This window comes from Cetorhinus maximus, chromosome 2 (assembly GCF_964194155.1).
Source record: "Cetorhinus maximus chromosome 2, sCetMax3.hap1.1, whole genome shotgun sequence".
In the NCBI taxonomy this organism is placed as follows: domain Eukaryota; kingdom Metazoa; phylum Chordata; class Chondrichthyes; order Lamniformes; family Cetorhinidae; genus Cetorhinus; species Cetorhinus maximus.
The window spans coordinates 725,865-749,761 of NC_135880.1; the positions used below are offsets into that span (position 1 = coordinate 725,865).

Genomic DNA, 23,897 nt, shown 5'->3' on the forward strand with positions numbered 1-23,897 from the left:
ACACACACAAACACAGATTTACAGAAATCCTACTGTTATGACTCATTGCATTTCCGAACTGATATTTACCTCCTATTGTCCCTCCAGCTCAGCCACCTTGCCCATCACATTTCGTTGCCTGGAGGACAAGATTGGGCTGGATAAACGAATCACCAGATTTGTGCTGCCTGTTGGTGCCACAATTAACATGGATGGCACTGCACTGTATGAAGCACTTGCTGCTATCTTCATTGCACAAGTTAACAACTTTGAACTTAACTTTGGACAAATCCTCACCATCAGGTAACAGAGATTTTTATTCAGATAACCACAGTTACTTTTGGGGCTGAATTTTATGTTCTGCAGAGTGCGTGCGTCTGACCCGATAGGGCGTAAAATCGTGCAAAATGACGTCAGGCGAGCTTCTCAATATTGTCGCGCACTCACGCAATATTTTGCTCGGTGGGCACGCACAGCAATTGAAAGTGCGCCATTGACAATTAAGCAAGCAATTAAGAACATTAATGGTGCAATTGAATGCAATTTTTTGTGGCCCAACCAACCTTAGGGTTGGTGGACGAGCCAATGGGCCAGGCAGGCTTTACATTTTTCATGAAACCTCATCTAAGGGCAAGATGAAATCTCCGTTATGAAATAAAATAAAAAGAAATATCTGGGGACAGCATTTTCATGAGATATGCTTGCAGGGGCTTGATTGTGTGCATGAACATTTTTTGCAGCTTTTTATGCTTTCTTTTGTTGCTTGCAGGTGTGAGCTCCCTGAGGCAGCTGTATGCCTTCAGGGAGCTCTCTCAAAGTGCTCACCCGTGTACGTGGTGACATTGTCGCTTGCCCTCCTCTCACCCCCACCCCAGCAGCGCAGAGCTTTTCAGCGCGTGTTTCACATTGGCTGGCCGTTAATTGTCAGCCAGTGTGAAATTGTGGTCGGGGGCTGATCATGCCGATCTAGGTTGCTTTGGAGCTGAAGCAAAGAATAAATAGACACCTAATTCGATATTAGATTACAACTGTATCAGAACTCAAAGGCATATGTCTGTGGGTAGAACAGAACCTGCAGTTGAGGGAAACAGAGAGAAGGCACTTTTTACAAGGAGTTTCATGTGTAATAAAGCTAAAAAGGACAGAAAGCTGAAGACAGGGAGAGCAGGGATTGTGGATTGGACAAGGCCATTGCTACAGCTTCAGTTTTCCCTGAGCCAATCAGACCATTTAAAGGGGTTGAAGAAAGGAGTTTCTGGGGTATCTATGTCATCAAGACAGTTGTGAACCTAGGTTCTGCAGGGGTGTGCTGTTTGGGTGCTAACCATATCCAGCAATTTCAGATAGAATATGGCTGAAGGTAAAAGCGACTCGAGGGCCAAATTTATTGAGTGGAAAGTAAGAGACCCTATTTACCAGAGGCCGAGTCTGAAAGACTATGGGATTGCATGTGGTGTCACATTGTGCGGGAAGCGAAACAAGTGCTTAGAACTATGTGAGGTGTATCTTTGTTGTATTGGCTATTTAAAGTGAAATTTATCCTTTCATTTGAAATATCTTTTGCCTGTTAATTAATGTTTGAATTGTATTGATTTTAGTTGGTTTGTTACTGTAAGAGTTATAAAAAGTAAAATCTTGTCCAATGGGTTTCTTTCCTTTGGTGTCATGGGGATTCCTTTCTTTTAAAAAGTTACTGGTCTGTCCAGGGATCATAACAGTCAACAAAGGCACAATGGGCTGAATGGTCTCATTCTATGCTGTAAGTTTCTGTGATTGACCCAGTGATTATAAAGGGTCAATACTGTACATCCAAAGTCTGGATGGTGTACGATTTGGTCAGGGTAAAGGAGGAGAACATTGGAGACACTTGGTGTTCTCAAGACGATGTTGTTCTTGTCTTTCATGATAGTAGAGAGGGGGCGGAGGGGGGTGTGGTGGCGGGTGCTCTCAGAGTAACCATGATGAATAGCTGCAATGTGTCCTGTCGGTTGTAGTCATAGTACACAGGTACATAATACACAGGAGGGAGTGGATATAGAGTCCAGAACAGGGAGACTAATTGCTCTATCTTGGATGGTGTCAAGCTTCTTGAGTGTTGTGACTGCACTCACCTATCCAGGTGAGTGGTGAGCATGGAATGGAAAGTTGTCTCAAGTAGTGTTCCACAGGGCTCGGTGTTGGGACCTTTGCTGTTTGTGTTATATATTAACGATTTGGACGTGAACGTGAGGAGCATGATTGGAAAATTTGCAGATGACACAAAGATTGGCTGAGTAGTGGATAGTGTAGAGGATAGCCATAATCTCCAAAATGATATAGATGGGTTGGTGGAGTGGGCGGTAAAGTGGCAGATGGATTTTAACATAGAGAATTGTGAGGTTATACATTTAGGGAGGTCAAACAGTTATAGGGGTAACACAATAAATGGGAATATACTAAGAGGGGTAGATGAAGTGAGAGATCTTGGCGTACAAGTACACAGGTCCCTGAAGGCAGCAGTTCAAGTAGACAAGGTTGTAAAGAAGGCATATGGAATGCTCTCCTTCATTGGCAGAGATATAGAATATAAAAGTAAGGATATAATGTTGGAATTGTATAAAACACTGGTGAGGCCACAACTGGAGTATTGTGTGCAGTTCTGGTCACCACATTACAGGAAGGACGTAATAGATCTGGAGAGAGTGCAGAGGAGGTTTACAAGAATGTTGCCAGGGTTAGAAAAGTGTAGCTACGAGGAGAGATTGGATAGGTTGGGGTTATTTTCCTTAGAACAAAGAAGGCTGAGAGGTGACTTGATTGAGGTGTACAAAATTATGAGGGGAATAGATAGAGTGGACAGGAGAAAATTGTTTCCCTTGGTGGTGTATTCTAGAACCAGGGGACATAGATTCAAGATAAGTGGCAAAAGGTGTAGGGGGGGACGTGAGGAAGAACTTTTTTATGCAGAGGTTAGTGGGTGTCTGGAATTCACTGCCCAAGTTGGTGGTAGAGGCAGAAACTTTAAACTCTTTTAAAAAGTACCTGGGTCTGCACCTTAAGTGCTGTAAGCTGCAGGGCTATGGGCCAGGTGCAGGAAGGTGGGATTAGAAAGGGCACCTGGGTGTCCTTGGGCTGGCATGGACAAGATAGGCCAAATGGCCTCCTTCTGTGCTGTAACTTTTCTATGGTTCTATGGTATGGACGACAACTTGACCATCAAGCTGCATCACGCTTTGAATCCCAACGTCTTAATGATGAGGCAGACCAGCGGCAGAGATGTGTAGGATGCAAATCCTACACTCCAGATCCCACTACCTTGTGAGACATCCTGCTTCATTTGCCCAAAGATCTGTGGGTCAAAAGTCAGCCTGCTCAGTCACAAAGACCACTGGCAGAAACTTGTGAACCCAAATAGACGTTATCCTCGAATTGAGGGGCAGCCGATGATATGGTTAGGATCTGGAATGCAGTGCCTGGGAGTGTGGGGGCAGCAGATTCATTCAAAGCTTTCAAAAGAGAATTGGCTGAAGCAAAAAATATTGCCAGGATATGGGGTAAGATAAAGGAATGGGACTAGATGAGTTGCGCTTTCAGAGAGCCAGAATGGACACAACATGCCAAATGGCTTCCTTCTGTGTTGTAACCATTCTATGATTTTGTGTTACATGGCTATGGGGCGAGAGCGGAGCAGTGGGACTAGTTTGGGATTGCTATTACAGAAAGTTGGCCTCCTCACGTACTGGGATTGTCTAGGGTTATTGTAAACATTTCTATTCTTCTGAAGTTCTCACCGTCAGTTTTGTGTAACGTTGATATTTGATACTCTCACATCTTGGGTCTTTTCCATTGGGAAGAAGCCCACTCCCTCCCCAACTGCCTGACTCAGTTTTATTTTATTATGCTGTTAGGCTTGATGTTGATTAGCTGGACAAATTGTTTAATGCCTTTGTTTTTCTCTTAAAACCAGTATCACTGCCACAGCTGCCAGCATTGGTGCTGCTGGCATCCCACAGGCAGGCCTGGTTACCATGGTGATCGTGCTGACATCGGTGGGGCTTCCAACAGACGACATCACTCTGATCATCGCGGTGGATTGGTTTCTGTGCGTATGTCTTTGCAAAGTATTTACAGTACAGGAAAAGGCCATTCAGCCCATCTGGTCTATGCTGGTGTTTATGATACACACATACCTCTTCCCCCCCACCCCTCCCTTCATCTCATTCCATTAACATATAATTCTTTTCCTTTCTCCATCATGATTATCCACCTTCCCCTTAAATACACCTAGGCTATTCACTTCAAATACTTTCTGTGCTCAGAGTTTAACATAACTTCTCTGCTTCTCAGTTCTGTCCCTCTAGTACTGAACCCCAGTGCTTTCTTAGCTTTCTTTCTGGCCTCACGAAAATGTGTCAGTACTTTTAGCAATCTATGTACCTGTACTCCTAGATCCCTATGTTTCTCTACCCCATTTAGATACACGTTTTCCAAGGAGTGTTTGGCCTCCTCATTCTTTCTACCTCACACTGATCTATAATGCAATTTGCTTGCCAATTATATGACAGTTTTAAAGATTATTAATATCTTCAGCACACAGTTGGCCATTCTGTGTATTAATCTGGTTCCTTAGGCATTACGGCATCATCATGGTTATGTTACTGGAATGGCACACTATGAGTCACAACAGTCCCATTCTAAATATGCACTTTTTTTATGAAGTGCGAACAAAGTTTGGAACAAAGTGTCAAGATACTTGCCCTCCCTTATGTCTTGGTGTCATCAACTCTCACTGCAGTTTATTGACTCTGAACCAGAGAGATTTGAGATGGAAACATCTCCTACAGATGTGTTCACACAGAACAGTCTCATTGTCCACAAACCCCTACATATAGCACATACACATAACCTGTTCTCCCAAATTTTAATCTAGCTTTTTTATAACATCTGTATCTTTTTTTTTTTAGTTTGTTGTTGGTTTTTTTTTTGTTTTTTTACATACTAACTTGCAATAAGTGCTAAAATGATGACAAAAGTATTTAAATGCCTCTATTTATTAGACTATCATCTAAACTTACCGGAAATATATTTAAGTCTAGGTTCTGATTTGAGATGGAAAATAACCCATCAGCTACTCACTAATCAACTCCTTCCCTTCCACTAACATCACTTTAGATTTTTTTTTACCTCTATCCCTGATAGGATAGAGGCACTCTCCAATTGAGATCTTCTGTTCCCAATTATATCCCTTTGCTTTTCTGCCCCAACCCCAAACTCTGTTAGATCTGTGCACCTTCAACTCCAGACTCTGTGATTCTGAGAAACTGACCTCTCAAAGACAGTTGCTCATAATCCACTCCTATTGCAGCACCCCACTTTTGAATTTCTTCCTCAGTTTTCCATGTTCAGCTCACAGCCTCACTCCGATTGACTCTTAGACTCTTTCTCCACTCTCACCTACTGATTTACTCTCAGACTCACTGTAATGACTTGATGGAGAGGACAGATTTCAACAGGAAACAGAAATTTTATAACAGCTTTTCAGGTGCTACATGCTCAATCAGGACTCTCATCAAGAAACCCCATCCCCCACACTCAAGGCTTTTTGGTCGGAGCCTCCCAGAAATCACGTGACCTGAGAACGGAGAGGCTATACCCACAGTTAATACATTTCCTCCCCCTTTAGTTTTTTTTTTACAATTTCTATTTACAGGGAAACATTGAATGCCCAACAACATATACATATATACAACTTCAGGTGACTAAAGACCAAGTCTCTGAGGTGTTCTCATACAGCTAGAGCGGTGTAGCTCTACCACTTGAAGTTTCCCGACAGGATCCGGAACTGCAGCATGAAACACATCATTAGAAAATGGCAGTTCTGAGTTTGGCAACTCTACAGAGACACCAGGTATATCTATTCTAGGTCGATTTGTCACCTCAGGAATTGACGTTTATCACAGGCAGAATAGTTGGCTGTTGGAATGTCTCTCTAACACAAATATGATCTATGTGCTTATGGACGATCCTGTCTCGCAGTTGTACTTGGAAAGTTAATGGGCCAGTCTCTGAGACAATGGTTCCAGGAGCCCAACAGAGTCACTGCTGAAATTCCGCACGAAAACTGTGTCACCTACACGGAATGTGCGAGCTTTGCTGTGTATGTCGCAGTTCAATTTTTGATTACTCTGATTCCACTCTACCTTCCCCTTTAAATTTGGAACCACCAGGCTTAACCTTGTACGTAGGCGGCATTTCATCAATTATTCAGATGTTGTTGAACCTGTAGTCAAATGTGGCGTGTACGATAACCGAGGAGAAAGCGGGAAAGTCGAGATTCTAGAGCATCTTCTGATAACCTCTTCATACCAGATTTGAAGTTTGGTTTAGCTGAGAGTGCTGTACATTTGATAAGGGATGGTTTTAATATGTTTGATTCCATTCAGATTCATGAATTTCTGAAACTCTGTGCTGGTAAAGGCTGTACTGTTATCAGAAATGATGATTTCAGGTAGACCATGTATGCTAAAACAGTGACACATCTTCAATAATTGCGCTCGATGTTGGTGATTTGATTTTGTATACATCCATCCATTTAGAATGTGCAGTTTCGATCAACAAAAACATGGTCCTACATAAATCAATGTGTAATCTAACCCAGGGTCGACCAGGCCACTCCCACGGATGTAATGGAGCTGAAACAAATAACTTCTGTTGTTGCTGACAATGGAGACAGTGCTTGACCATGTTTTCAATGTCACTGTCAATGCCTGGCCACCAGACATAGCTTGGCGCATTTTCATCTTTGATATGCCTGGATGTGCATTGAATAGCTGTCAAGAGTGGTTCTCTACCTTGTGAAGGGATGACAACTCTTGATCCCCACAACACAATTCCACCTTGACAGGTTAACTGTGTTTCTGGTATGGAATTTGACCATCCTTGCAAAACAAAGTCTCTGACTTTTGACAATATTGGATCTCTGTCCAATTTCTAATTTGCTTCACATACAGGCGAAGAATCCAAGAAATTCAGTAATAATACAACTTCTTGTGGAACAGGAGAATGTCCAATGCTACCTGGTAATGGGAGACAACTGAATGAGTCCGCATTTGCGATGTGTAAGCCAGGGTGGTACATGAACTTATACGCATACGCAGATAATGTCAGAGTCCAACATTGTATTCTTGCTGAGGCTATTGACGGAATGGCCTTATCCTCACTGAATAAACCCATTAATGGTTTATGGTCTGACACAATGGTGAAATGTCGTCCATGTGGGTACTGGTGGAATCGCTTCACTCTGAATGTCACCGATAAACCTTCATTTTCTAGCTGGGAATAACCCTTCTCGGCTGTGGAGTGGGTTCTCGAGTCATAGCCAATGGGCCTTTCTGATCCATTTTCCATCCTATGTGATAACAAGGTTCCTATGCCTTAAGGAGAGGCATCACATGTTAATACCAACTCTTTTGATGGTTCATCGTGTACCAAAAAAATGATGAATGTAACAGTTTCATTACTTTCAAAGACTTCTTCCTGTTTTGAATTCCATGACCAACGGTGATTCTTTTTTAACAAAAACTGTAATGGTGCCAACACAGTTGATAAGTTACACAAAAAGCAGCTACAGTAGTTGATCACACCCAGGAAGGATTTAAGTTCGGTTACATTGGATGGTGAACATGCTTCCTTTATCGCCTGAACGTTTTCTTCTACCGAAGGCAAATCCATGGCGTACACCCTGTGACCCAGGTAAGTAACTTCTGGTGCTTGAAAAGTGCATTTTTCCTTCTTTAACAGAACATCGGCTTCCATAAACCTTCTTAGCACCTCCTTCAAGTTGGCCAAATGTTCGGTCTCGGTTGACCCTGTGATCAGATCATCTTCCAGGTATACTACCACTCGGAAGCATGCAAAAGACTCTCAATTGTTCTCTGAAAAATAGCACAAGCAGATGGTACTCCAAAGGGTAGGCGAGTGTACTGATAAAGATGTTTGTGTGTGTTAATTGTCACAGAATCTCACAGTGCAGAAGAGGCCCTTCGGCCCATCGAGTCTGCACCGACACGTGAGAAACACATCACCTACCTACCTAACCCCATTTACCAGCACTTGGCCCATAGCCTTGAATGTTATGATGTGCCAAGTGCTCATCCAGGTACTTTTTAAAGGATGTGAGGCAACCCGCCTCCACCATCCTCCCAGGCAGCGCATTCCAGACCGTCACCACCCTCTGGGTAAAAAAGGTTTTTCCTCACATCCCCCCGAAACCTCCTGCCCCTCACCTTGAACTTATGCCCCCTTGTGACTGACCCTTCAACTAAGGGGAACAGCTCCTCTCTATCCAACCTGTCCATGCCCCTCATAATCTTGTACATCTCATTCAGGTCGCCCCTCAGTCTTCTCTGCTCCAACGAAAACAACACAAGTCTATCCAACCTCTCTTAACATAAATGTTTCATCCCAGGTAACATCCTGGTGAATCTCCTCTGCACCCCCTCCAGTGCAATCACATCCTTCCTATAATGTGGTGATCAGAACTGCACACAGTACTCCAGCTGTGGCCTCACCAAAGTTCTATACAACTCCAACATGACCTCCCTACTTTTGTAATCTATGCCTCGATTAATAAAGGCAAGTGTCCCATATGCCTTTTTCACCACCCCACTAACATGCCCCTCCGCCTTCAGAGGTCAATGGACACACATGCCAAGGTCCCTTTATTCCTCAGAACTTCCTAGTGCCATGCCGTTCATTGAATACTTCGTTGTCAAATTACTCCTTCCAAAGTGTATCAGCTCACATTTTTCAGGGTTAAATCCCATCTGCCACTTATCTGCCCATTTGACCATCCTGCCTATATCTTCCTGTAGCCCAAGACACTCAATCTCACTGTTAACCACCCGGCCAATCTTTGTGTCATCCACAAACTTACTAATCCTACCCCCTACAGTCATCTATGTCGTTTATATAAGTGACAAATAATAGGGGACCCAGCACAGATCCCTGTGGTACGCCACTGGACACTGGCTTCCAGTCACTAAAGCATCCTTCCGTCATCACCCTCTGCCTCCTACAACTAAGCCAATTTTGAATCCACCTTATCCAATTACCCTGTATCCCATGTGCATTTGCCGCCTTTATAAGTCTCCCATGTGGGACCTTGTCAAAGGCTTTGCTGAAATCCATATAAACTACATCAACTGCACTACCCTCATCTACACACCTGGTCACCTCCTCAAAAAATTCAATCAAATTTGTTAGGCATGACCTCCCACTGACAAAGCCATGTTGACTATCCCTGATCAAACCTTGCCTCTCCAATTGGAGATAGATTTTCTCCTTCAGAATTTTCTCCAATAGTTTCCCTACCACTGACATGAGACTCACTGGCCAGTTGTTCCCTGGCTTATCTCTACAACCCTTCTTAAATAGTGGAACCACACTAGCTGTTCTCCAGTCCTCTGGCACCTCCCCCGTGGCCAGAGAGGAATTAAAAATTCAGGTCAGAGCCCCTGCGATCTTCTCCCTTGCCTCCCTCAGCTGTCTGGGACACAAATCATCCGGACCTGGAGATTTGTCCACTTTTAAGCCTGCCAACACCTCCAATACCTTTTCACTCCCTATATCAATTTGCTCAAGAACCTCACAGTCTCTCTCCCCGAGTTCGATACCTTCATCCTCATTCTCTTGGGTGAAGATGGATGTGAAGTATTCATTCAACACTCTAGCGATGTCCTCTGGCTCCACCCATAGATTGCCCCCTTGGTCCCTGCTCTTTCCCTGGTTATCCTCTTCCCATTGATATACTTATAGAATATCTTGGGATTTTCCCTACTTTTACCAGCTAGAGCTTTCTCATATCCCATCTTTGCTCTCCTAATTGCTTTCTTAAGCTCCACCCTGCACTTTCTGTACTCCACTAATGCCTTCACTGATTTGATTCCCTTGTACCTGCTAAAAGCCTCTTTTCCTTCTCATCATAACCTGAATATCTGGTCATCCATGGTTCTCTGGGCTTGTTACTCCTTCCTATCACCCTAGAGGGAACATGTTGAGCCTGTACCCTCCCCATTTCCTTTTTGAACACCCCCCACTGCTCCTCTGTAGATTTCTCCACAAGTAGCTGTTCCCAGTCTACCTTGGCCAGATCCTGCCTTATTTTACTAAAATCCACTCCCCCCCAATCCAAAACATCACGTATTCTCTCGACTTGCTATCCAGTTCTAATTGTTGGTAGGCGTGGCTCATATCCAATTTTGTATAGGACTTGTCTCCAGCCAGCTTTGCATATCTATTCTTGGAATGGGGTCTAGTTTCTCTGTCTTATTTATGGTCAATTTATAGTCCCCACAAATGTGTATGGTTTGGTCAGGCTTAACCACTGGATCTATGGGTGCTGCCCATTCAGAGAATTGGACAGGTTGGGTGATGCCCAGTTTTTCTAACTGGCACAGTTCTGCATCCACCTTCTCCTTCAACATATAAGGCACAGGTCTGGCCTTAAAGAGACGTGCTTGAGGATCCACATATATCTTGGGCCTGCATGCCTTTTAACTCCCCGATTCATGCTGAAATACCACATCATATTTCTTTAGCAGTTCAGGAACTCCTGTTTTCAGGTGAAATGAGATGAGGCGAAATGTTTTCACTCAGAGGGTTGTGAGTCTTTGGAACGCTCTTCCTGAAAAGGCGGTGGGAGTAGAGTCTTTGAATATTTTTAAGGCCGAGGTGGATAGATTCTTGGTAAGCAAGGGGGTGATAGGATATTGGGGGTAGGTGGGATGCAGTTTTGATGTTACTATCAGATCAGCCGTGATCTTACTAAATGGCAGAGCAGGCTCAAGGGGCTGAATGGCCTACTCCTGCTCCTTGTTTGTATATCTCAGGCCAGTCAAGCTTGATCTTCTGTGACCAGTCTCGCCCCGGAAGACTGGGTCCTTCTCCTTTCACTATTAACACAGGCAGCTGGGCTGTCTGTTGCCTGTAGGACACTGATACTGTGGCGATGCCCTTTACCTGAACAGATTTTCCCGTATATGTCTTTAATTTAGCGGTTGTCCGCTCCAGGTTTATTGGCTTTCTACCTTCGTTAAGGTCTTTGAAGGTGTGCTCTCCACCACGGTAGTTGAGGCACCTGTATTCACTTCCATTGTTAGTGGCTTCTCGTTAACTTAGTTAGAGACAGCGATATGTTCGGTTTTCAGTGGTTACGTTATACAGGGAATAAATGTCTGTTAGCAGCTTCAGGTTCTGCTGTATTTTTTAATTCAATCATATTGGTTTGCTGCTTTAAGGGCTGTTTCGATTTTGCCCTGTATTGCCTTACTACGTGACCTTTCTTATGGCAGTAATGACATTCTGCCTCCTTGAATTTCAAAACATAGAAAATAAGAAGAGTCGGCCATTCGAGCCTGCTCCGCCATTCATTATGATCATGACTGATCATCCAACTCAATAGCCTGCTCCCACTTTCTTCCCATATCCTTTGAACCCTTTCGCCCCAAGAGCTATATCTAACTACAGGTGTCTGGTCCGTGGTCACCTCCCCGTCTATAACAACTCACTCTTGGAGTCGCTGCTGAAGCATTCCTACTCGGTCTTTTCATGTTTCTACCAGCAGATATTGCATCTCACTGTGAGTATGGTTTTCACGACACACTCGGCGGTAGGTTCCTGCCCCACATGAAGAACAGCGCCAAGGTGTATGTGTTGCAAAGCCTGCAAGTCTCTTGCAGGGCTTTCCATGGCGAGGAAGATTCCTAGGGCATGCTTAAAGTTGAGGTTGACCTCGGCAAGTAAATGGGGCTGTATGGCATCGTCCTGAACTCCATAAACTAATCGGTCCTGCAACATATCGTTAAATGTGTCCCCAAAGTTGCAGTGTTCTATTAACTACTTTAGGTTCACTACATCAGTTGCAACGCTCTCTCCCGGGGCCCTAACTCTGAAATTAAACTTAAAACGCTGCATTATTATGGATGGCTTCAGCTGCAAGTGTGTTTTCACAGGTCCACCAATTCATTTTAGGACTTAGAATTTGGCAGGCTCGGGGTTGTCAGGATGCGGACAAGATTGCATGTCTTACTGCCACATACACTCAAAAGGATGACTTTCTGCTTTTCCTCTGTGGTAATTTTGTTCACTATGAAATAAAACCACAGGCACTCTACATACTGGCTCCGGTCTCCATAGTTGCATCATAAGGATCGATTCTGCGGAAGAGTGGCATTACTGGTGAGTAGTCTTTTCTTTTTCTTAAGATTCGGTGTACTCACAATAACAAGGCGAGGTGCAGTGTCAGAGCTATTTAACGTCGTTGCCAAACATAGTGACTTAACAGAGCGGGCAGGTTTCAACAAGAAACAGATAACTTTATTACAGAGAGCTTTCCAGGTGCTACATGCTCGATCAGGATTCTCGTCAGGAAACCTACCCGCCAGATTGCCCGCACTCAAGAGTCATTGGTCGGAGCCTCTCAGAACATCATGTGACCCTTGATAGATAGCAGGAGAGGCTATACCCACAGTTACTGCTCTGTCTCTCTTTCCATTCTCACCAACTCGGACTTACTCTCAGACTCACTGGGCTGGATTGTCCAGTCCCGTCAAGTGGCAGGCAGGATACGAAAATTTAGCAGTTGGCCAAAAATCAGTTTCCCACCAGAGTAAAGATAGATCGTGATTGTTCGCTCCCAACTTACATGGCGGGTTGGATGGGCTGGCACGCCAGATTGGGAACCATATTTACATGCATTAACATGTCATGAATACTTATTAAAAAGCCAGCTTGCCAGAATCACAGCCCCACTCCTGATCAAAAGTCCATGCCAGCTTCTAACTGGACCAGCCTGATTCACGACGGATACAAGTGACATGCACCTGGCAAACTGCAGTTCACTTTGGGGTATGTTTACCCACCTTTCGTTGCACTACACTTGTGTGGTGGTGGAACAGGCTAGAGGACAAAGGCTTGACGTTGGCGGGGATTGGGGAACATGGAGATGGTGGTGGTGGTGTGAGACAAGACCAGAGGCAGGCGAAGGGGCTGGAGGGCAAGGGCCTCACTGGGGAAGGGTGCACACAGACCCATGACTGGGGGGAGACAGGAGGACCAAAATTATTTGGGGCCCAAAGACAGACCTGAGCAAGAGTACATGAGGTAGTTGGGGCCAGAATGCAAAGACAGTCCTGTGGCTCAATGCCACAATTTAGAGGGTTATGCTTGGAATGACTGTCCAGGGAGGGGGAGGGCCAGACAGTCATGTCCAGCATGGTATGCACAGGGCATGGTCGGTCCCTTAAACATATCAGTCCTGGGGGTTTGACTTCATATTGAGCCACAGATGGCACACAGTCAGGGGGGCATCTCAAGCTTGTAGATGGGGAAGAGGTAATGTAGGGGCAGGCACTCAATGGTCTTATGATGGGATGGGTCTCTGTAGATCACAGTGCAATAGGCCTGAAGATGTGGGGGTGGTCAGGTCTGCATGAGCATCAGGACATTGACAAAGGGTTCAGTGGGTAGGACAGGGATATCAGCCATTATGATGATGGGATCAAGGATTAGAGGGGCAGGAAGGAGAGTGATTGGAGGGGAGGAAACCTGATCATGCTGCTCCTCCAGCACGATGGGAGAGATTTCCACAGACACAGGAGGAGGGACGAAGTTGGTCTGGGAGTAGAACCTCAGCACCAGCATATTCCGAGCTGAATCAATGACACAGTTGAAAAAGAATGAAAAAATATCCAGGGGAGGGCTCTCAGGGCTTGAGGGAGAAGCCAACCACTGCACTCGTGGGCTGGTTGAAGGGGCACCCTACCAATTTCCGATTTTCCTAATGGAGACAAAGGCAAAGCTGAGCCAGGTTAGGAGCAGTCAAGTGGCAATTTAGGGAATTTGGCACCTTAACAGGTACAAGGGATATTCAGGTTATGATGAGAAGGAAAAGAGAGGCTTTTAGCAGGTACAAGGGAAGCAAATCAGCGGAGGCATTAGTGGAGTACAGAAAGCGTAGGGTGGAGCTTAAGAAAGCAATTAGCAGAGCAAAGAGGGGATATGAGAAAGCTCTAGCTGGTAAAAGTAGGGAAAATCCCAAGATATTCTATAAGTATATCAATGGGAAGAGGATAACCAGGGAAAGAGTAGGGCCCATAAGGGACCAAGGGGGCAATCTATGGGTGGAGCCAGAGGACATCACTAGAGTGTTGAACTAATACTTCACATCTGTCTTCACCCAAGAGAATGAGGATGAAGGTATCGAACTCGGGAAGAGGGACTGCGAGGTTCTTAAGCCACGACAAATGTGAAAAGTTCAATCAAAACACCGGATTGCCCCAATTCTACTTAACTGTTTAATTTAGGTTAACAGAATACAAGCACCAGGTTTGTAAACTTCATAAGTAAATAACAGTGTACAGAACATAGGGAGGCAATGACGTAATGGTATTGTCGTTGGACTAGTGATCCAGACACCCAGGGTAATGCTCTGGGGACAAAAGTTGAAAATGCTGGAAAAACTCAGCAGTTCTAACAGCATCTGTGGGAAAAAAAATGCTCTGGGGACCCAGGTTTGAATCCCACCAAGGCAGATGGTGGAATTTGAGTTCAATAAAAATCTGATATAAAATCTGATGATGACCATGAAACCATTGTCAATTTTTATAAAAACCCATCAGGTTCATTAATGCGCTTTAGGGAAAGAAATCTGCCGCCCTTACCTGGTCTAGCCTACACATGACTCCAGACCCACAGCAATGTGATTGACTCTGAAATGGCCTAGAAAGCCACTAAGTTGTAACAAACCGCTACAAAGTCACAAAAAAGGAATGAAACCTGACGGACCACCCGGCATCAACTGAGGCACCGGAAATGACAATGGCAATCGCAGCCCTGTCAACCCTGCAAAGTCCTCCTTACTAACACCTGGGGGCTAGTGCCAAAATTGGGAAGCCATCTCACAGACTAGTCAAGCAACAGCCTGACATTGTCATCTTCATGGAATCGTACCTTACAGATAATGTCCCAGGCACCACCATCACCATCCCTGGGTATGTCCTGTCCCACCGGCAGGACAGGCCCAGCAGAGATGGTGACACAGCGATATACAGTCGGGAGGGAGATGCCCTGAGAGTCCTCAACATCAACTCCGGACCCCATGAAGTCTGATGGCAACAGGTCAAACTGGGCAAGGAAACCTCCTGCTGATTACCACGTACCGCCCTCCCTCAGCTGATGAATCAGTGTTCCTCCATCTTGAACACCATTTGGAGGAAACACTGAGGGTGGAGAGTGTGCAGAATGTACACTGGGTGGGAGTCTTCAATGTCCATCACCAAGAGTGGCTCGGTAGCACCACTACTGACTGAGCTGGCTGAGTTCCAAAGGACATAGCTGCCAGACTGGGTCTGCGGCAGGTGGTGAGGGAACCAACAAGAGGGAAAAACATACTTGACCTCATCCTCACCAACCTGCTTGTCGCAGGTGATCTGTCCATGGCAGTGACCACCGCACAGTCATTGTGGAGACGAAGTCCCACCTTCACATTGAGGATGCCCTCCATCGTGTTATGTGGCACTACCACTGTGCTAAATGGGATAGATTTCAAACAGATCTATCAAAACAAAACTGGGCATCCATGAGACGTTGTGGGCCAACAGCAGCAGCAGAATTGTACTTGAACACAAATGTAACCTCATGGCCCAGCATATCTCCCACTCTACCATTACCATCAAGCCAGGGGATCAAGGCTGATTCAATAATGAATCAGCAGGCATGCCAGAAGCAGTGCCAGGCATATCTAAATATGACGTGTCAACCTGGTGAAGCTATAGTACAGGACTACTTGCGTGGCAAGCAGCATAAGCAGCAAGTGATAGACAGAGCTAAGCGATCCCACAACCAACAGATCAGATCTGAGCTCTGCAGTCCTGCCACATCCAGTCACGAATGGTGGTGGACAATTAAACAACTCACTGGAGGAGGAGGCTCCACAAATATCCCCATCCTCAATGATGGCGGAGCCAGCACATCAGTGCAAAAGATAAGGCTGAAGCATTTGCTACAATTTTCAGCCAGAAGTGCCGAGTGGATGATCCATCTTGGCCTCTTCCGGAGGCCCCAGCATCACGGATGCCCATCTTCAGCCAAATCGATTCACTCCACGTGATATCAAGAAATGGCTGAAGGCGCTGGATAGTGCAAAGGCTATGGGCCCTAACAATATTCCGGCTATAGTACTGAAGACTTGTGCTCCAGAACTTGCTGCGCCTCTAGCCAAGCTATTCCAGTACAGCTACAACACTGGCATCTACCTGGCTATGTGGAAAATTGCCCAGGTATGTCCTGTACATAAAAAGCAGGACAAACCCAACCCAGCCAATTAATGCCCCATCAGTCTACTCTCGATCATTAGTAAAGTAATGGAATGGGTCATCAACAATGCTATCAAGCAGCACTTGCTTAGCAATAACCTGCTCACTGACGCCCAGTTTGGGTTCCGCCAGGGTCACTAAGCTCCTGACCTCATTACCGCCTTGGTTCAAACATGGGCAAAAAAGAGCTGAACTCCTGAGGTGAGGTGAGGTGAATGCGACTACCCTTGACATCAAGGCTGCATTTGACTGATTGTGGCATCAAGGAACCCTAGCAAAACTGGAGTCAATGGGAATCAGAGGGAAAACTCTCCGCTGGTTGGAGTCATACCTAGCACAAAGGAAGATGGTTGTGGCTGTTGGAGGTCAGTCATCTCAGCTCCAGGACATCACTGCAGGAATTCCTCAGGGTAGTGTCCTCGGCCCAACCACCTTCAGCTACTTCAATCACCCTCCTTCCATCATAAGGTCAGAAGTGGGGGTGTTCACTGATGATTGCACGATGTTCAGCACCATTCGCAAATCCTCAGATACTGAAGCAGCCCATGTCCAAATACAGCAAGACCTGGACAATATCCAGGCTTAGACTAACAAGCGGCAAGTAATATTCACGCCACACATGTGCCAGGCAATGACCATTTCCAACAAGAGAGAATCCATCCATTGCTCCTTGGTGTTCAATGGCATTACCATCACTGAATCTCCCACTATCAGCATCTTGGGGGTTACCATTGACCAGAAATGGAACTGGACTAGCCATATAAATACTGTGGCTACAAGAGCAGGTCAGAGGCTAGGAATCCTGCGACGAGTAACCCACCTCCTGACTCCCCAAGGCCTGTCCACCATCTACAAGGCACAAGTCAGAAGTGTGATGGAATACTCCCCACTTGCCTGGATGAGTACAGCTCCCACAACACTCAAGAAACTTGACACCATCCAGGACAAAGCAGCCCGCTTGATTGGCACCACATCCACAAACATTCACTCCCTCCACCACCGACGCACAGTAGCAGCAGTGTATACCATCTACAGGATGCACTGCAGGAATTCACCAAGGCGCCTTAGACAGCATATTCCAAACCCACGACCACTACCATCTAGAAGGACAAGGGCAGCAGATAGATGGGAACACCACCACCTGGAGGTTCCCCTCCAAGTCATTCACCATCTTGACTTGGAAATATATCGCCGCTCCTTCATTGTCGCTGGGTCAAAATCCCTTCCTAACAGCACTGTGGATATACTTACACCACATGGCCTGCAGAGGTTTAAGAAGGCAGCACACCACCACTTTCTCAAGGGCAATTTGGGATGGGCAATAAATGCTGGCCCAGCCAGCGAAGTCCACATCCCATGAATGAAAAAAAAGAACAGATTGTCATTAACCAGTGGCCAAAGTAAAGAAATATGAGCTGCTAATTTCTAACTCTACAAGCTAAACTTTACCCCCTTCTTAAATCCCTGCACACACACACACACACACACACATATACATAAAATCCATGTTTTTGTGTGTCTTAAGGGTCAGATAAAACAGTTCAATAGCACCAATTCTAGAATATAGGATTCGATGGGTTGACTTTGATCGATGTCTTCCAAATTCCTTTCAGTTCTTGTTGATGACACGAGGTGGTCTTCCAGCACTTTCAGTATTCAGTTCACTGGTTAAGCACTTGCCTTTCAATTTCTCTAACAGTGATTTTCCCCTTTGCCTCTTGACAGGGGTTTTCAGAGAGAAGAGGTTATAGAGATATGAAGAGAAAAAACTAGCTAGCTGTTATTTTGGAATTACTGGAATCTTCCATACACAGGAGAGACAAGTTTTAGGTCTTGTTCCTTTCAGTCTAGCAGTTATCCTGCTGCACTGCTCTCACATAAACCTGGTCACCCGGTTAGGAGCCAATTAAAACGTAGCTGCCAGGTAGCTCCCCTGGTCCAGGACTCCTTTCCAGTGCCATCCTGTCTTTCATGGCACACTGTTCCAGGACTGCAACATTGTATATATCTCTCATCCTGTCCCAGTGGGCATATCTTTTGACCTGAAGCCATTGTAATTTTAATCCCCAGTCCAACAGAAAATAAAAAGATATAGTCTTTACATGCCTCCACCCTTAAGAGTTGAAACGCCATTTCAAAAATAAGTTTCATCAGAAGGTATGTGACACATGGATAACAAAACAGGAGACTTAATTTCACTCATCCCTCCTCCCCCTTATACAATCTTCAGCATTTCTTACCCCTTTAACTTATTTTAGTATTTTACACTGGGGACAATACATCTGCAATCACATTATCTTTACTAGCAAAGTGAACAATCTTTACATTGAATGGTTGAAACAATAGACTCCATCTAAACAGTCTCACATTTCAAGTTTTAAACTTTTCAATGAATGCCAGCAGATTATGGTCAGTATAGATTAGTGTTTCTTTGTTACTGTGTCAGACATAAAATGTTGAAGAGACAACAACAATGCTAGAGTTTTTTTCTACTATAGAGTACTTCCTCTGATATTGATTTAGTTTTTTGAAAAAAAGTACCCCACCAGCTTCTCTATCCACAATTTATCATCTTGAAATAGGACTGCACCTACCCCCAAGTTGCTAACATCAATTGCCATTTTAAAACGTTTGGTAAAGTCTGGTTCATTTATTAAGATTGCCTTCAGCTTTTCAAAGGCTGCTTGGCATTCTGCTGACCATACCACTTTTGCCTGTATTCATAATAAATTGGAGAGAGGTACAGTTATTGTGCTGAAGTTAGGCACAAACTTCCTATAAAACCCACACATTCCCAAAAGTCTCAGGATTTCGCATTTAGTTTTAGGAATAGGAAATTCTATTAGAATGTTCACTTTTGCTATTGTTGGCAACACTTGCCCTTGTCCTGCGATGTGACCTAGGTAAGTTACCCTTGCTTTTGCAAATTTGCTTTTGGCCAGATTTACGACTAGGGCAGCCAACTGTAATTGCCTAAACAAGTCCCCTAATTGCTTTACATGTTCTTCTAATGTGTTACTATATATTACGACATCATCTAATTAACCCACACAGTTATGTACTTTAGCTACAACTTGATTCATAAGTCTCTGAAATGTAGCTGGGGTGCTTTAAATTCAAACAGCATGACTAGATATTGATAAAAACAAAAAACTACTGCGGATGCTGGAAATCCAAAACAAAAACAGAATTACCTGGAAAAACTCAGCAGGTCTGGCAGCATCGGCGGAGAAGAAAAGAGTTGACGTTTCGAGTCCTCATGACCCTTCAGCAGAACTTCAGCTAGTCAAATTGTAGGAAGTTCGCTTTGGGCACTGTCTACTTCTCTTTCTACCTTGCTTTTACTGTCTGTCATCCTCCACTATTCCTACCACCTGGCACACTTGGTCTGTGATGATATTGCTTCAACGTGTTTATGTGACATAACTGTTTCTTCTTCCTACGCTCAGGATTATCTATCAGATAAGTTCACCCTGCAAAGGTAATAATGCCAATACTTCATCTCTTGCTTGGAACTTTCTAGTTATAGCATGTCTGTCTGCCCATTCTTTCATTTTGGCTGGGGAAATTTTCAAATGCTCTCGTACTACTTTACATGCTCCTGAGAGTCTTTCTAGAAAGATGGACAAGTAATCCAACATGGAGGATTCATCTTTCTGCTTTAGAAACTTTTCCTTAATCACTTTTAATGGATCTCTTATTTCATAACCATAGATCAATTCGAATAGACTAAATACAGTAGATTCATTCTGGTAGCAAATAGTAAGAAATCTAATCTTTTGTCCCAATCCTTTTTGTATTCATGACAATAGGTTTTAATCATGGTTTTGAGAGTCTGATGGTACCTCTCTAAAGCTCCCTGTGTCTGTGGGTGATAGGCTTCAGTTGTTTGAAACCCAAATTGCTGATTATTTCCTGGAAAATTTTAGAAATGAAGTTAGAACCTTGGTCACATTGTATTTCAATTGGTAGACCATAACGAGTGAAAATCTGAGTTAACTTTTCCACTACCACCTTAGCTGTAATTGTCCTCAAAGCAATAGCTTCTGGAAATCAGGTTGTCATATCCATGATTGTAAGGATATACCGATGTCCTGCTTTCATTTTGGATATTGGTCCTACACAATCTACTAATACCCAACTGAATGGTTCTTCAAAAACTGGTATGGGTATTAAAGGTGCTGATTTGATTACTTGACACGTATGACACATTTTACAAAATTGCTCGACATCCTTAAGAATTCTTGGCCAGGTAAAATGCCTGTTTATTGATGCTTGGGTTTTCCATGTTCCTACATGTCCTGCCATAGGGCTTTCATGTGCTATTCACAATATCTCCTTACGATGTTTGGGTGGTACCATTATTTAATGAACAACTGTCCATTCCTCATCCGCAGGTCTGAGAGGGTGTCTCCACTTCCTCTTCAGAACCCCGTTTTTAAATGTAATAGCACTTCAGAACTCCTTCCGCCTCAGCTTCAGGGTGAGCTGACTGTGCTAACTTGCTTAACTCTGGATCTGCTTTGAGCCTCAATTAAATGAAGACATGCCAAACACTTCCTTTGAATTATCCTCATCCTTAAAGAAAGTTTTGGCTACTCTAACATCTGCTTGGGTATTACTTTGACCTCTGGTGATGGACTTTGTTTAGCCATTGTTCTGGTCACTACATGATGGAAAAATACCAGGAACTTGTTCTTGTAACCGCTCCATCTCTTTAGCCTCTCTTAGACTTTCTGTAATTATGGGCAAAGCTATAATCTTCACTCCTGCCAGATCATTCCCCAGGGGTAAATCAACTCCACCCACGGGTAATTTCTTAACTACTCCTACAACCACAATCCAGACAACAAATCACACTCCAATTGCACTTTGTACAATGGAACCAGGATATGCTCTCCACTTATCCCGTTTACCAATACTTTAGCTTTCATTGAACTCTCTGGAGGGAAAACTAGGTCCTTCTCCAGCAAAAGAATTTGAGTAGCTCCTGTATCCCTCAACATAGTTATGAGTTTAGTAGCATCATATGACGAGGAAGGGGTTATTTTTCCTTTAGACAAAAACACTTCATATCTCTCATCTAGCTTATTCACTTCGCCTGCATTCACAGCGGTGGTTACCTCCAGTCCCTTATTTGTAGTTAAAGCTACAATTTGATCTGTGGCAATTTCTTTGAATTCCCTTTTCAGACTCACTCTTACAAACTCCAATAAGTCCCTTGAGCTTCCATCGCAACTTCCAGCATTCTGAGCGAATATGTCCCACTTTGTTACAATGGAAACACTTAGGGCTGGATTTTGCCGTCAGTGAGCAGGGGGCGGGGCCTGCTCACCGGCGAGCAAAATGACCCGGGATGACGTTGGGGGAAACCCCCGACGTCATCCCGCCCCATTTAAATTTTCAGGAAGGTGGGGGCACAGTGAAATCAGCTGTGCACCCGCCAACCTGTCAATGGCCAATTGAGGCCATTGACAGGATCATTAAACCAATTAAAAGGACCTGCCCGTCCAACCTTAAGGTTGGTGGACAGGCCAGGAGCCCCAGCGGGCTTCTGAACAAACATGAAACCTCATCCACCGGCGGGATGAGGTTTCATGTAGGGTTTAAAAAACTTTAATAAAGTTTGTGAAATTTATTAACATGTCCCATCTCATGTGACATTGTCACATGAAGGAGGCATGTTAAGGATTTTTTATTTTTCTATTTTTAATGTTTGAACAAGTGTAAGCGATTTCCCTGAGGCAGCACTTAGCCTCAGGGAGATTTGCGCTCTTTTGTGTGCATGCACGAAAGAGCGCACTCTCGCATTTGGGGAACCCCCCCCCCCCGGTCCGCACAGGAAGCGCATAGAGCTTCCCGCCGGGCATCACGCTGGGCGGGCCTTAATTGGCCCGCCCACTTAAAATGGTAGTGGGGATCGGCTCCCCGCCCACTGGAGATTGGGTTGGGCCCGCCTGCCCGGTAGGTAGAAAATTCTGCCCTTAGGCTTTCGAGTTTCACCTCTGCCCTCAGTACCTTCCATCCTGATCTGGGAAGAAAATCTCAAGGTATTCCATTCTTTACTCTGTCTACTTGCCTTCCTTTCACTCTCTCACTTTTTATCCTTTTCAAATGTATGGGGGTGATGGAAAAAAGGTTTAGTTTTATGGATCAGCTCAATCGTCAGCCATTACTGCTGCCTGTCTAGCAGTTGCAACCCTTTGATCTTCAACATAGGTGCTTATTGCAGAAGGTAGGGAGTTTTTAAATTCTTCCAAGAGAATGGTCTCTGAGAACTTAATAGGTAATTTCAACTCTTAATGCTCATATCCACCTGTCAAAACTACTTTGCTTAATCCTTTCAAATTCAAAGTAAGTTTGCTCAGGCTGTTTCCTTAAAATTTTAAAACTTTTGTCTGTATGCTTCAGGGGCCAACTCATATGCACTCAAAATGGCCTTTTTCACCACATCATAATCCCTAGAAACCTCCTCTGTCAGTGAAACATAAATTTACAGTGCTCTACCTGTCAATTTACTCTGCATTAGCAATGTCCAGTTTTCCTTTTGTCAATTCATCATTTAGCTATCTTCTCAAATGAAATAAAGAATGCCTCCAACATCCCTTTCCTTAAACTTTAGAAGAGCTTATACAAATTTAAACATCTCCCCACTGGGTTCTGATCTGGAAATAAGTCTTGCCTCACCTACTGGTGTCTCTTTTTTAACTGTCAGCATTTTAAGCTGGAATTCTCTTTCCTCCTTTTCTAACTTTGCCATTTCCAAATCGCTTTAAAATGTCCTCTTTCCTTTTCTGCCTGTTCCCTTCAGAATGCTCTCTCCTTTCCTTTTTCTTTCTCTGCCCTTTTTTCTGCTGCCTCTAGTTCCACTTTTATTTGCAACTGAATTTGAGCCCAGGGAAACTATTGGAGAAAATTCTGAAGGAGAGAATCTATCTCCACTTGGAGAGACAAGTTTTGATCAGGGATAGTCAGCATGGCTTTGTCAGAGGGAGGTCATGCCTAACAAATTTGATTGAATTTTTTGAGGAGGTGACCAGGTGTGTAGATGAAGGTAGTGCAGTAGATGTAGTTTATATGGATTTCAGCAAAGCCTTGGACAAGGTCCCACATGGGAGACTTATAAAGAAGGCAAAGGCACATGGGATACAGGGTAATTTGATAAGGTGGATTCAAAGTTGGCTTAGTTGTAGGAGACAGAGAGTGATGACAGAAGGACACTGGAAACCAGTGTCCAGTGGCGTACCACAGGGATCTGTGCTGGGTCCCCTATTATTTGTAATTTATATAAACGACATGGATGACTATGTGGGGGGTAGGATTAGTGAGTTTGCAGATGACACAAAGATTGGCCGGGTGGTTAACAATGAGGTTGTGTGTCTTGGGCTACAGAAAGATATAGATGGGATGGTCAAATGGGCAGATAAGTGGCAGATGGAATTTAACCCTGAAAAGTGTGAGGTGATACACTTTGGAAGGAGTAATTTGACAAGGAAGTATTCAATGAACAGCGTGACACTAGGAAGTTCTGAGGAACAAAGGGACCTTGGCGTGTGTGTCCATAGA

At 44.3% G+C, this 23,897-nt stretch overlaps 1 protein-coding gene across 4 annotated transcripts in view; it reads left to right on the forward strand.

The window, feature by feature from the left end:
• The window catches only part of LOC144691690 (excitatory amino acid transporter 1-like), a 169,439-nt gene that overhangs the window by 135,658 nt on the left and 9,884 nt on the right, over positions 1 to 23,897 (forward strand). For 3 of the 4 annotated variants that reach the window (XM_078560044.1, XM_078560069.1, XM_078560053.1), the window contains 2 exons: positions 88 to 282; positions 3,926 to 4,060. In XM_078560044.1, the coding sequence (XP_078416170.1) occupies positions 88 to 282; positions 3,926 to 4,060 (330 nt within the window). The remainder of the gene's footprint in view (positions 1 to 87; positions 283 to 3,925; positions 4,061 to 23,897) is intronic. The other variant, XM_078560060.1, reaches the window with a different exon arrangement.